General features: G+C 44.5%; 1 protein-coding gene across 2 annotated transcripts in view; it reads left to right on the top strand.

Moving 5' to 3' along the window:
* PARP8 (poly(ADP-ribose) polymerase family member 8) overlaps window positions 1–14246 on the top strand; it is a 124385-nt gene that overhangs the window by 55858 nt on the left and 54281 nt on the right. For both annotated transcript variants that reach the window (XM_032095971.1, XM_032095972.1), the window contains exon 4: window positions 13121–13210. In XM_032095971.1, the coding sequence (XP_031951862.1) occupies window positions 13121–13210 (90 nt within the window). The remainder of the gene's footprint in view (window positions 1–13120; window positions 13211–14246) is intronic.

The following is a 14246-nucleotide window of genomic DNA, read 5'->3' as shown; positions in this document are numbered from 1 at the left end:
AAGAGTGCTAACAACCTTTATTAGATTTGTTTTTTTGAACCAGTAAAAACTGGAGAGGAGAATGATACTGATATTAGCCTATTCAATATCTAGAAATGTGAGAAACTGAGATTCATAAAATGCACATTCATACTAGTGATAAATGGATTTACTGATTACTGCATTGAGCTAACAATGAACGGAGGGACGCACAGCTGAAGAAGATCTTCACCACATGTTATTAACAGTTTCTTCCATTAAATATCACAAAATTTGACTTCTGGGAACCTCTTAAGTAAATGGTAAGCTGAAGCACTGAACTATCAGCAGTTACTCGCACAGCACATGAGATGTCATTTCCTGGAAAACTCTTCTGTCTGATAGACCTCAAAATTTCCTTGTGAATGTTATTTGCAGCATGTCTTGATAGCGTACAAGCCTGAGTGACTTCAGTGTCCCTAAAACCCGAAGAATATTCTGTGCCATCACGCCCTATATTTTAAAGGCAGATAGCATTTGAACATTTCACACTGTAGTTAGCTTGGAGTGGAGAGTAAACCAGCACATGTTTACTGATTAAAATCCAGCCCTTCAGGGCTTTAGAAGACTTGATTTCATTCATATCTCAAGCTTTTGCAGGATATATGTGTGCTTTATGATGAAGAAATGTTCAGTGTGTTAGGAATGATAATGACTTTTTGTCATTTTGCAGCTTTGATCATGAAACACTCATTTTGGCTTGGTGAGCCAGATTCTTTGTCACCTGTTTTTGTCCTAATTTCTAACCTAACATTACTGCTGACTGTGGCTCCCTTCTCTGACATGTATCTTAAGGAAGGTTTCAGGAACATGTCAGGGTGTGATGGTGTCAAGTCTGGGAAACTCTGTGCTGATGTCCTCAACTGGAAGGTATTCTTCAAGTACTGCTGCGAGCTGCTAAGAGTTCAGAGCAGCACGTGCTCTCAAATTAAATTTCTTGCAGGATAAATCTTTATAGATTAAGGTTTAAGTCCATTAGTGCATAGCTATACCAAACTTGTATCCTGTGTAGATTAAGAGTGTGTAATACAGAGTGGATCAAATTTGTAAATCCAGGACAAGGCTGTCAGAGTTGGTCATCAGGTAAATTGCTAATGCATGCAATAAATATATGAAAATAGAATCGATTATGTCACTATACCAGTGATGTAATTCAGCTAAAATGATACCACGAAACATATACTAAATGAAGAGCCTTGGGTAGTATGCATACTGCCGCAGCCTGCATTGCTGTAATGTATGCAGCATCACCACTATGGTACTGATAACAGTGTGTAGCTGTTGCTGAATTACTTCTTAAAGCATAAAATACAAGTAGCTGAGCATTAAATTGTACCTATGGAAACCGTAATGTGACATGACAGCTTTCAATAATGGAAGGTGTTTGAAAGTTTCGCAATTATGAGTGAAAGCTAAAAATGTGCTCACAAAGGCACACTGAGAACTTAACAGGAATAGTGTTGAGACAGTAATGTCTGAAAGTTACATATCCATTGCTGAAGTTGTGAAAATATAACTTAAAAGTTTAGAGGCAGGTAATAACACTTTCAGCAAAATATTGCTGTAGCAATTTTCTCATAACATTGACACAACCGGGGAAGGTAATCCTTCTAAGGAGCAGTTACAGAATATAACATCAATGAGTAGACTGAAGTCCCACTAATATGAGTGTATCATGACTCCTGTGGGAACCATCAGAGCAGCAAGGATTTTGCTGATGAATTTATGTTCAGAATGATTTGTGTTGGCTGACAGAAACTTGTAGAACTGCTGTAGTATTTTATCCCAGTGATTTGTAGGTTACACATCTTTCTCACTCCTCAGTAGATTGCAGCAGATATGGAGAGAACCAGTCTGGCAGCAAGTAGTTTGCTGCATCCCTCTGCTGGGTCCAGGCACTAGATCCTCCAGTGAAGACGAGAGGTGTTCCCTAGGTGTTGAGTGTTAGAAACTGGTTGTTGAAGAAAGCAGTCAAAGCCATTTTCTTAATTTCAAGTTTCATCAGATTGATGGATGAAAAAAAAAAACCTAAATAGCTGCCAAATAGCAAAGGAAAAAAAACAACTTGGCAGTGAAAGTCATATTATCGAGCTGCCAAGAAAGAATGACAATGGACATAAAAATATAATTAAAATCTATAAAGCCTGTAGCTGAGGAGTCCATTTTTCCATATATGTACGTCTATTCTGTACAGAACATACTGTTTTTCGTGGTTTTCTGTACAGCAATAAGCTGTAGCACAAGAATTTCCTCTCTCCCTTCCATGTATGTGGTGTTAGGTATATTTAGAGCCAAATGATGGCCTCAATTATCTCAGCTCATTAGACTCTATAGCAGTAATTTACACTCCCAGAACTGGGAAACAGATGGGCCTGTGTTGTATGTACAAGGTGGACACTGAAATGCTGGTTCACAACCAGGTGAAATATGTAAACAGAGGCAGGGTAGGGCTTCTTGCAGAGGGTAAGATGCAAGCTGTGCTGCAGGTGTAGCTCACAGCCCCTCCTGCCAACAGATAGAAGTGGGAGAAGGAATGAATGCTGGCAGAAGGAAGCCCACTTAGTTCACACGATGTAAAAGATGTCCCTGTCCCCAATGTGCAGCAGAGCAGCCACAGTTGTGTTGCTGTGCCCACAGGAGTGCAGGGCTTGGGCAGCAGTGGCGTTGGCCTCCTGCAGCATTGCCTGCACACAGCATGTGTGTGTGGAGCCAGCCACAGATCACTCAGATTGCCTCGCGGGACAGCGCAGGAGTGGGAGTAGGCAAAGGTGTGGGACAGCGTCAGACTTGGCAGATGTGTGTGAACGTGGCAGAAGGGCTGTTTCCCAGGTGGCAGCCAGGAAAACCCGTCTGTGTGTGTAGTGTAGCTGCTGCTCTGTCCAGCCTGGCACACTGTGCAAGGAATGGCCACAGCCCCAGGCTCCCTCTTGATGAAGGTAGCTGAGAACTGCTGTGATACAAAGGATGAAATTACTGAACTCTCCTCCCAATTAATGTTAACACCTTTAACATTTCACTGGAAGCACTCAGAAGCTTCGAGGTTGCACTGATCTTTTCCTGGTCTTAAAATCAAGAGTCAAACACGGTTAGAAGGGAAAAAGGGATTTTACCATGGTATTTATTTTAACGATCCTTAGGTGCATTACATCCAGGTCGAATGCACCGAAATGCACACCACAATGCACCCCCAAAAGATCTGGTATAACACTATAGATCTTACTAATCAGCATATCTATCAAAAATTCCCCAATCAGAGGCTTGAATGAGCCCCTCCCTCCCCAAGGAACCTTCCCCTGGATGGTTCTATCTTAGTTTACAGTGTTCTGGAGAGGACCTTGGGGTCTGGGGCACACTGATCCCTAGCTATGAAGCTTCTAAAATGTTTAGTCTCCAAGCTGAACAAACGAGTACAAGAATGTAGGGAAAAAGCACTAAGAATACAGAAGCTGTAAAAAAGGTGTAACAGGAGTATAAAAGAAAAGGCAAAAAAATCTTCATGGCATCATTTCCCCCCTTTTAGAGACTAACAAAACTCTGCCTTGTCTATTCTTTACATTACCTGCAGAACCGGTTTACACAACTGGCTGCTCTACAGGCTATTACACAGATAATAACTACAATTACAGCTATTATAAATGTTTATTTTACACGGGCCCAGTTTGGTAACCATAAGGTGAGGGTATCAAAAATATGATCAAATTTTAAGGTGTTATTTCTGGAAGCTACTTCATGTAGAATTTGACTTCCCTTCCAAATTTCATCCACATCTTCCTTAATTCTCCCACTTTGGTCCACGTAAGAACAACAGGTGGTATTGACAATAGCACATACACCTCCTTGTGCAGCAAGTATGAAATTGAGAGCTATCCTGTTTTGCATAACTGCACGGGACAGACTATCAGTTTCCTCCTGTAAGGCTGAAATTGCATCTGCAGTATGCTGCTCAATATGTTCAATGACAGCTGAGATATCTACAATTGCCCTCTCCAGTTCAACCACTCCGTAAGAGGGTATGAGGGTTCTGATTAGGCTATGGAAAAGTGTGGGATGTTCAGTGAGGGCATTAAGAGATCTTTTTCTCTTCTCATTTGGTTTTTCAAGATGGTGAAATATTGTTATATTCGGGACCACGGCCTCAATGGCACAAGCCTGGTCTTTGTTCATGGGCATAATTTGGCAGGCCTTGGTGCCACATATCCAATACAGCCCCATCCCAAATGGCTGAGCCAGTCTCCACCCTGTCAATTTCATCTTTGCCGCAATTCTTGGGTCTATTATTTCTCTGCAATGGGTCTGATGACAATAGGAAGGAAGAACGGCTTTTCCTGTGGCGTTTACAATTGCACAAGGAACCTTACAAGTTTGCATGCTCTACCGGGCCACTCAGGGGTATGGGGGGCAGAAGGGTGCTATTCATTGGTTCCCACGTTTCAGTGCAGTTCTCTTCCATTAAAATGCCAATCGGTGGCCAGTGACCCCTCCTATCTAGGCATGGTAACTGAGTACAGATCCAGCAATTACTCTTATTAAGAATTTTGGACACATTTTGGACCACAGTCTTATGCAAATCATGGGGTGAACCCTGAACTGTGGTTGCCAGTTGGGCAAACAGCAAACACGTAAAAAACAGTTTAAACTGCATCTTTCTGGTTTGTATCGGTCTCTGTTGTCTTGGTGGTTTCGGGAGCAGAAGCTTTCTTCACTCTGGAGTAGTGAATCCACGGTCCCTTGCCAGCAGCCTTGACCGCAGTAGAAGTGGTCAGCAAAACTTGGAATGGTCCCTTCCACTTGGCTTGCAAGGGGTCGCTGTCCCACCACTTGATGTAGACCCAGTCTCCAGGCTGGAATGAATGAGCAGGTGTGTCCAATCCTATTGGTTTGGATAACATGACAAATCTCTGGAGCTTCTGCAAAGTGGAACTCAGAGCCATAAAATATTTCTGCAAATCGTTTTTACCTCTCATATGAATTTCACCTGGGATATGTGGAATCTGGTATGGCCTGCCATATAATATTTCATAGGGACTTATGTTGTCCCTTCTCCTTGGCTGTATGCGGACTCTCAGCAAGGCTATAGGCAGGGCTTGAACCCTTGTCATGGATGTCTCTTGACAAATCTTGCAGATCTGGGTTTTGAGGGTCCCATTCATGCGTTCAACTTTGCCACTTGCCTGGGGCCTGTATGGTGTGTGCAGGTCCCAGGTAAGTCCCAAAATCCTGCTGACTTCCCCAACCACCTTTGCAACAAAATGTGGTCCCCTATCTGCTGACATTCCCAAAGGAACCCCAAATCTTGGTATTATATGATTGAGCAAAGCTTTCACTACTTCTTTTGCTGTGTTGGTGCGACAGGGGAACGCCTCAGGCCATCCACTGAAGGTGTCAACCAGTACCAGTACATACTTGCATCCCTCTCTAAATGGCATGTCAGCAAAATTTATTTGCCAGAAGTCTCCCCTGAGATCTCCTGGTTTTGTCGCTCCTAACACAACTCTCCTGCTTGTGTCAGAGTTGTTTTTACAGCAGGTTTCACACTTGCTTGTTACAGATTGTACACTATCAGTCATCCCTCTCCCTATCACTACTTCCCTCAGATGTTTTAAAAGATTTTCTGTTCCCCAATGGGTACTTTCATGTTCTCGTTGGGCTATTTCCCAAAGGATCAGGGGTGGAACTACGACTTGTCCTACCGCAGTAACAGCCCACCCACCTTCCTTGATTTCAGCCTTAAAGAACTTAATTAATTTGTGATCCCTCTGATCATATTTTGGGGTAAATTATGACAAATCTATCTCTTTTTATGGTACCACTGCAAAAATGCCTTTTTCTGCAATCCCCCTGGCTGTTTCATCAGCAAAATGATTTCCCAGTTCGGGGGCTGTTTTCCCTTTTTGATGACCCTTGCAATGCATGATAGCCACTTCCGTAGGCTTCCAAAGGCTCTGTAAAAGTGCAAGAATTTGTTTAGCAGGCTTAACCTCATTACCTTGAGCGGTCAGCAGGCCACATTCCTTCCAAACAGCTCCGTGGGCATGCACAACACTGAAGGCATATTTGGAATCAGTCCATATGTTCACCTTCTTCCCCTCACTCAGTTCTAGAGCTCTTGCTAGTGCAATGAGTTCAGCTTTCTGTGATGATACATCTGGAGGCAAGGCTTTTGCCTCAGTGATTTTATCTGAGGTGGTTACAGCGTAACCGGTCATCCTCCTACCGTTTCTCATGAAGCTGCTCCCATCAGTGTACAGTTCCCAGTCTGGATCTTTCAAAGGAACATCTTTCAGGTCTGGTCTGCTGGAATAAGTTTCCTCTGTTGTCTGCAAACAATCATGCTCAGGCACACTGTCAAGTAACGTGGATGATAAAAACATCACAGGGTTTACCACAGAAGTTGTCTTTAGAGTAATGTCATCCTGTTCTAACAACACAGATTGGTATTTGAGCATTCTGCTAGGGAATAGCCAGTGTCCCCCCTTTTGCTCCAGTACATTTCGCTCCAGTACATCAACAATGTGCTGCCCAAGGGTGAATTTACAGGCCTCCTGTATCAGAAGGACTGTTGCTGCCACAGCTTTCAAGCATCCTGGCCAACCCTGGGCTACATTGTCTGGTTGTTTTGAAAAACAGGCCACAGCTCTTCACCGGTCTCCAAGGTGCTGTGCCAGTACCCCCAGAGCAACATTCAGTCACTCACGTGTAAAGAGTTCAAAAGGTTTAGTCAAATCTGGCAGCCCCAGAGCTGGGGCTGACATCAAGGAATGTTTCAGCTGTTTAAATGCAGCCCTGGCATTCTCTGTCCACATGATAGTCCCTTTTTCAGCTGCTTTAAGGACCTCATATAAAGGTCTCACCAGTATACCGTAGTTTGATATCCACAGGCGACACCAACCTACCATTCCCAGGAAGGCCTGCATCTCCCTTACGGTATGGGGCTCTGGAAGTCAACAGATGGCTTCCTTCTGTTCTCTGCTGAGTTGGCGATGTCCATGGAAAATTTCCAGGCCCAGGTACACCACTGTTTCCCTGGCAACCTGTGCCTTCTCTTTTGAGACCCGATACCCACTTTGGCTGAAAAAGTTCAACAGACTTACAGTGAGCTCGATGCAGTCGTCTCGTGTCTTGGCCGCTATCAAGATGTCATCAACATACTGGAGAACCGCTCTTCTTGGTTCTTGTTTCCTCCAGTCCTCAAGCTCCTTTGACAGCTGGTTTCCAAATATGGTTGGGCTGTTTTTGAATCCTTGTGGTAGAACTGTCCAGATGAGCTGGGTCTTTCTCCCTGTTTCAGGATTCTCTTACTCAAAAGCAAAGAGTTCTTGGCTATTCTTATGCACAGGAATGCAAAAGTGGGCATCCTTGAGATCTAAAACAGTGAACCATCCTAATTCATTTGTTAGTGTTGTCAAGAGTGTGTAAGGATTCGCTACCACTGGGTGTATGTCCTCTGTTATCTTGTTGATTTCCCTCAAATCCTGTACCAACCTGTAGCTTTTACCATCAGCTTTCTTTACTGGCAAGATTGATGTGTTGTACCTGGATTCACATTCCACTAACAACCCAAATTTGAGAAACTTTTCAATCACAGATACCAATCCCTTGCGAGCTTCTAATTTCAGAGGATATTGTCTTTGCCTTACTGGTGTAGCCCCTGCTGTGAGTGTGATACTCACAGGTTCAGCTTTTTTGGATCTCCCAGGAGAATCATCGGCCCACATTATTTGAATGACAGCCTCTTCAACTTTGGGAATTTTTCCTTGGCATTCCTGTACAAGAATAGCAGCTGCTTTGATAATTTTAGATTCTGGGATTATAACTTTCACTCCCGTCTCCTTGGAAAACTTAATTTCTGCTTCCAGTTTTTCCAATAAATCCCTGCCCAATAATGGCATTGGGGAATTTGGCATATACAGGGTGAGTGACCCAGTGTTTTCCCAATTTAAAGGTTGGAAAAAAGGCCTTGTTTCACTTACCTATGTAGCTCCGATCAGATCCACAGTGTCTTGACTCAGTTTATCTTTTAAAGTGTTTAACACAGAATCCGTGCCCCAGTATCAACCAGAAATTCAACATCATATTCCCCAGCTTAGCTACAACCGAAGGCTCTGCTGGGGTATTTACCTTCGATCCCCGTCAGTCTGTATTTACAGTTAGTTCTGGAACTGGGGGCTTCTTTTCTGCTTGTGATGGACACTCATTTTTCCAGTGCCCTCGCTTTTTGCAAATTGCACACTGGTCCTCAGCTAGGGGAAAAGGGGTATCGCTTTTTGATGTGTCTGATGACTTCCCCTTATCATACTTCTTCTTGTGGTGTGGTTTATTATGTTTATCTTTGTCTGCTGAGTCTCTGTTCTTCCAGGCTACATTCAACAGTTTACTTACGTCTGGTGGCCCATTTATCTTTTGCAGCTTTTTCTTTATGTCATTAGCAGATTGACCTATAAACAGGTAGGGCAGGTGGATCTGCTGCTCAGGTGAGTCAGGGTCTAAGGTAGTGTATTTTTGTGCAGCTTCCTTAAGCCTATTCAGAAACTCTGTGGGGGTCTCATCTGGATTTTGTTTGATCTCATATAACCTAGCCCAATTCACTGCTTTAGGAACGGCACATTTTAACCCAACAACCACCCCAGTCTGGGTTTTGGGATTTTATGGCCATTTCCACACGCATAGCTGCTCTCTCTGGGTTGTCCATGTACTTCCCAATTGAGTTTTTCCCCTGCTTCGAGGTGGAATTCTCCGAGGGAGAATGGTGTCTTTATATAAATCACTCCCTCATTTCCCACAGCCTGTCTCAGAGGTGCTTCTAATGCAGGTTCTTCCTCCCCCTCCCCCTTTGTCTGTTTTGGACCTTGTGTGTTCAGCGACAGGACTGACTGCTTTCATAGCTTCTCAGGCTATCCTGCCCCTTCTTCTACCACCCTGCCTGTGAGAACCATCTGTATCGGGATCATCCCATTCACTTCTAATTGAAACTACTTCATTGGTATTAAAGATTGTTCCAGCCGAATGTTGATCAGGGACTGTCTCGCTTTTTGTGGCAGTGGAGGGGTAGGGAGGCAGGGGCTGCAAGCAGTTCCTCCCATCCCAGCTCTGCAAGAGCCACCTGGATGGGGGCCATCCCATCTGCCCCCAGCTTTAACATCGGCTGCACCGCAGAGGGGGGAGAGCGACCGGCTCCTCCTGTCTCTAGCTCGAAAACCTGCAGTTTGCTACATGGGGGAAAGCACTCGGAATCACCCATGCCCATTTCCGCCTTGACTTCCATGTTCGGGGAACTCGGGGAGAGGTGGCCAAGCCCGCCCCTTCCCCTCCCCCGTCCCTGCCTCTTCCCTGTCCCTGCCTCTGGAAAAGTCAGAGGACGGTGGCCAGTCCACCCCTTCTTCCGCCTCTGGGGCAGTCAGGGGGTGGTGGCATGCCCACCTCTCTCCTGCCTCCGTGCCCACTCTCCACACCTGACGAGACTGGGGGTGGGGGGGGCCTGCGCTGCTCCTCTGGCTTGGAGGTAGCCGCTTGCTTCCTCCCCGGACCCTGCTTGGATGGCGACAGATGTGGTGGCGGAGGTGGTGGCGCTGCCGCTGCTGCATCCCACACTTGTGCAGGCTGCCCGGCGGCAGCTCCACCCCCTGCCCCACCCCCACTGGCTGTCCCGCTCTTCTGTCCCCCACCCCCACCTGTGCAGGTGTCTTGGTTTGAAAGACAGGTGTCTGCTAAGGAAGGCAGGAGCCCCCCTTGGAATGGCCGATGCAAGCCCCCTTCCCTCCGAGTTACTGTAATTTTGAAATCAAGGGGCTTTTAGGCAAAGATGTGGGAAATAGGAATAACAGTTCTTTACTATTATGTATCTATATGTGTAGAACCAGTCAAACAAACAACAACAACTACGGCAGTAACAGCAAACAACCACAAACCCAGTCCCAGCCTTCTCGGCTGTCGGGCCCTTTCCCCTCGGGTGCAGTTCCGCTCGCAGCCGGCAGGGGCGCTGGCGGCTCCCGGTGAGCAGGGCAGGTGCGATGGTTCCCCCGCGGCTGCAGGGGGCGCTCCGGAGCGAGCTCGGGGAGCACGCGGCACCGGCGGCCTGGGATCCCGGGAAGGGATGGGACAAAGGAGCTTCACAAACCCCTGGGCAGCCGATCCCGGTGTCCAGCTGGACCCTCGGGAACAGCAGGCTGGAACGGCAGACTGGAACGGCAGGGAGGAGCAAAAATCCGGGCGGCAGACACGATGTATCCAAGCGGGGAAATCCCTGGAGGTCTGGGCAGGCAGAGCAAGCAGGGCTACAACGCAGCGAAGGCTCCAAGGAACGGTGGGGCAGGGCGGCCACGGCCCGGCTCCGAGTGGGGTGGGGAAGGCAAGCTTTGGGATCCCGGGGCTTCTCCAGCAGAAGGAAAAGCAGCTGAAGAAGCAGCCTCCCTCTCTGTCCGATTCGGGGAGACCGACTGCCCACACACCCAGGTGAAACAAAAGAGTAGCCAGATGCGTCCCACCCCATGGCCAGCTCTTTTGTTTTTCTTAAGGACCCAGCCGTTTTCTCCCGTAGCAACACGAATGGGGAAAACTCCTTTGACAGAAGAAAAACCAAGAGAGCTCCTAAGACCCCCACAGCGGGCTGCCCCAGTGGTTGAACGGGGGGGGGGGGAGACCCCGCCCCATCGCGCAAAGCTGGTGCCACCATATCTAGACCTGTCATATCGATCTCTCTGTATTTGTATGCATGCTAGCTTGCTGCAGCTTTTCCCTCCCTTCCTCTTTCTTAAAGTCATTTCTATGGTATTTCTCTCTACTACATGTGCTTCTTCCCTGTTCAGATACATAATGAAAAGTTCTTCATATCTTACTTCATCAAACCTATATAATGATCTCAGTTCTACCATCAGGTCAGTAATGATATCGTTTTCCAGGCTACCAAAGGGAAGCCATTTTCCCTGACTTAACTTTAAAGTCGGCCAAACTCTTGTGGATAGTCTGATTAACTCTCACTGTCTAGAGTAGTTCTCCGCCCTGTCAGCCCTTTCCAGTGTTTATTATCAACTCTAATGGGCTGTTAGGAGGGATTTTCTTGTTTTCTTCTGAAAAAACACCACCCATGTTTGCTCACAGACAGGAAAACTGCCAGAGGGAAGCTTTTAACTCTGGAATTCAGCCTGCAATCCGGCCTCAGAATTCTGACTTCCCAGGCAGTTTATCTAGCTACTACACAAACTACAGCACTTTAAAATACTAAAAAGCAACTGGTTTTAGCAAACAGTAAATGCGCGTCTACGAAAATTTGGTCTCAACAGGATTCAAACCCACAACCTCCCGATGTCCCAAGCAACCAACCAACCCAAGAGCCTCTGGGCTCTTGTGGACTCCACAGAGGGCGTCCCCTCCTTTCCACAGTTTGCAGGGGAAAGGTTTAAGCTTTCCCCTTTCGTGGGCTTCTCTGCCCCCAAACTTTCCACCTCCCTTGGAGATCTCATTGCCTAGTGCTAGCACAGTATCGGTCCTCTTTTTAACTCACCTTCCTTTCCGTGCTTCTGCCTTTCCGTGCTGGGTCCTAAGGTCCTGGTCACAGTCCTGGATCATTGCTCTGGCCCCTCTGTAATTTGCCGGCAGAGAAAGGGGCAAAGCAAGATGTGTTCCAGCCCAAGACTGCGAGTTTCAAGGTCTTCAGTGTCCCTTCGTGGTTGCCAGCAACTGATGCCTTTTCCTGCTCTTAAAATCAAGAGTCAAACACAGTTAGAAGGGAAAAAGGGATTTTGCTTTGGTATTTATTTTAAGGATCCTTAGATGCAGCACGTCCAGGTCGAATGCACCGAAATGCACACCACAATGCCCACCCCCAAAAGATCTGGTATAACATTGTAGGTTTTACTAATTAGCATATCCATAAAAAATTCTCCAATGAGAGGCTCGAATGAGCCCCCCTCCCCAAGGAACCTTCCCCTGGATGGTTCTATCTTAGTTTACAGAATGTGATCTGGAGAGGACGTCGGGGTCTGGGGCACACTGATCCCTAGCTATGAAGCTTCTAAAATGTTTAGTCTCCGAGCTGAACAAACGAGTCCAAGAATGTAGGCAAAAAGCACTAAGAACACAGAAGTTGTAAAAAGGTATAACAGGAGTATAAAGGAAAAGGCAAAAAATCATCATGGCATCACCAGCACTATGCTTAAAATTGCATGTGAGTTTGTGCATGTTGCTGATGTGGGACCAAAGTGTTCAGAATTGTAATAGATAAGTCCTTCTTTCAGTTTCTTATTTGTCACTTTATCTGTGATTATCTTAATTGTCAGCCTTTCTGCTCTAGAGCATAGGTTTCAATTCAGCCCAGGTCATTAGAAAACAAAGTATCATTACTTTCATAGGCAGTTCAGCAATACATGCAAAATTAGCTTCTGCAGATAGTACTCAAAAACTTGCTGTTTCTTGGTTTTTGTTAATCAACATTTAGTTGGAAAGCAAAAAAATAAACTAAACCATAAAAACCTAACAGACACACTCCTCAGTCTAATCCTTACATTTTAAAAGAAAATTTGGTAAAACAGAGTTACAGTATTTATATCTATACCAATGTTTTTGTTAAGTGAGAAGAATTTTTTTTCCTCCCTGAATCAGACACAAGAAAGGTTATCCACTGATTAGAAGACACTTCAAATAACCTTTATGTGACTAGGCAAAATGAGGCACAGGTATTTTGCATAATTGGCTCTTAACACCCAGCTCTCAGTGCAGCTTTCACTCTGCATAGCAGATCTAGCTTGAGTTTTGGTATCAGACATAGCAAAAAACATAGAACAAGTATTAATTTGGAAGAGGTAGGCCACTCTGAGCCTTGTGGGTTGGTTCAGAGCAGTGCCTGGTGTGATTCACAAAAACCATGACATCAAACTCCAGGGTTTTGCTTTATAAAGTTTAGGTCTGAATCTCCCATACTTGTAACATTTTTCTTTTTGTTAACAATTTCAAGGGAAAAAAGCTGAACACACCAGGAAGGTGTTAGTGCCCAGCTTCCCTAAGAATCTGGGGAATGGTTCCTTGTGGTACAGTGTGGGGTAGGAAACATTGGAAGGGGCTGACAAAGCACAATGGAACTTCAACCATGCAAAGTGTTTTTCTTTCGTAGATAACACTTACGTTTCCAGTTCTGATAACGATGAAGATGTGTTAGTTACAACAGAGCCAATTCCAGTAATTTTCCACCAAATTGCTACAGGTAATCCTATTTCTGGAGAGTTTTATCAAGTTCATAATTTTTGAGGAAAGATACGATGTTGCCTGCACTTAAAGGGAGATGTTAAAGTGTTCAGCTGTACAGTTTGCTATTTTCTCAGTCTTGTTCTAGTAAATTGTCCTACATTTCAGAGTAGAAGAAATTAAAATATTTATTTTGGGGATCACTACAATTGTGTGTAAAATGTAATTTTTTTTTTAATGTCTTGCAGCCTGTGCTAGAGCAATTCCTCTTGAATACAGTTAGAGGTGCTTAATACTTTCCAATTACAAGTTTTCATGTTCACTTGCTTAAAACTTCACTAAGTCTTTGCCATTGCAGATGAAACAGTCTATACCTATCACTGCCTCTGGTGAATTATTTCAGGAAATTTCAGACAAAATGGTTCAGCTGTTTCACTAAATTCAACTATAGAAAAACTATTTATTTCTTCCCAATGATTTTGGAAACCTCTCATTTTAAATTATTTCCTTATTTTCAAAAAGTACTTGATACATGGAAGGGTATGCTTGTCTGACATACAGGTACATTCATACTGCATTTAATAAAGATCTGTGCATACTCCATAGAGACATTTTAGATTCTAGCAGACAGATTCTCTGATTATTTCAGGCTGCAGGAGAAACTGCGTAGAGCACTCTTAATTCTGGCAGTTCTTCAGATAGGAACACTTGACTTAGTAATTTTTTTATTATTATTATTATTCTTTAGGGCATTTTTTTGCATAACATAGAATTACTTTGAATTCCACTGGAAGACCAGTATGATCTTCAGTCTCTGATCTCATTTATACAGATGTAAATCAAGAGTAATTTTACTGAAGTTGTTGCAGTGGCACACAAACAAAATCTTGCTATTATCATCAGAAGTTTGAGATAAATTTAACTTTCAAATATTTCTGTAATTTGAAAAGAAATTAAGCCCATAATTTTACAGTAGAGTAAAGACCTATCTTTTCATTTTCCTGAGGGGTTTTGATTTTTCATTCTTTTATAAATTACACTAAATTAATGAATGA

This window comes from Corvus moneduloides, chromosome Z, assembly GCF_009650955.1.
Source record: "Corvus moneduloides isolate bCorMon1 chromosome Z, bCorMon1.pri, whole genome shotgun sequence".
Lineage (NCBI taxonomy): Eukaryota > Metazoa > Chordata > Aves > Passeriformes > Corvidae > Corvus > Corvus moneduloides.
The sequence above is the reverse complement of the archived record's forward strand: the minus strand, read 5'-3'. Positions and strand labels throughout refer to the sequence as shown.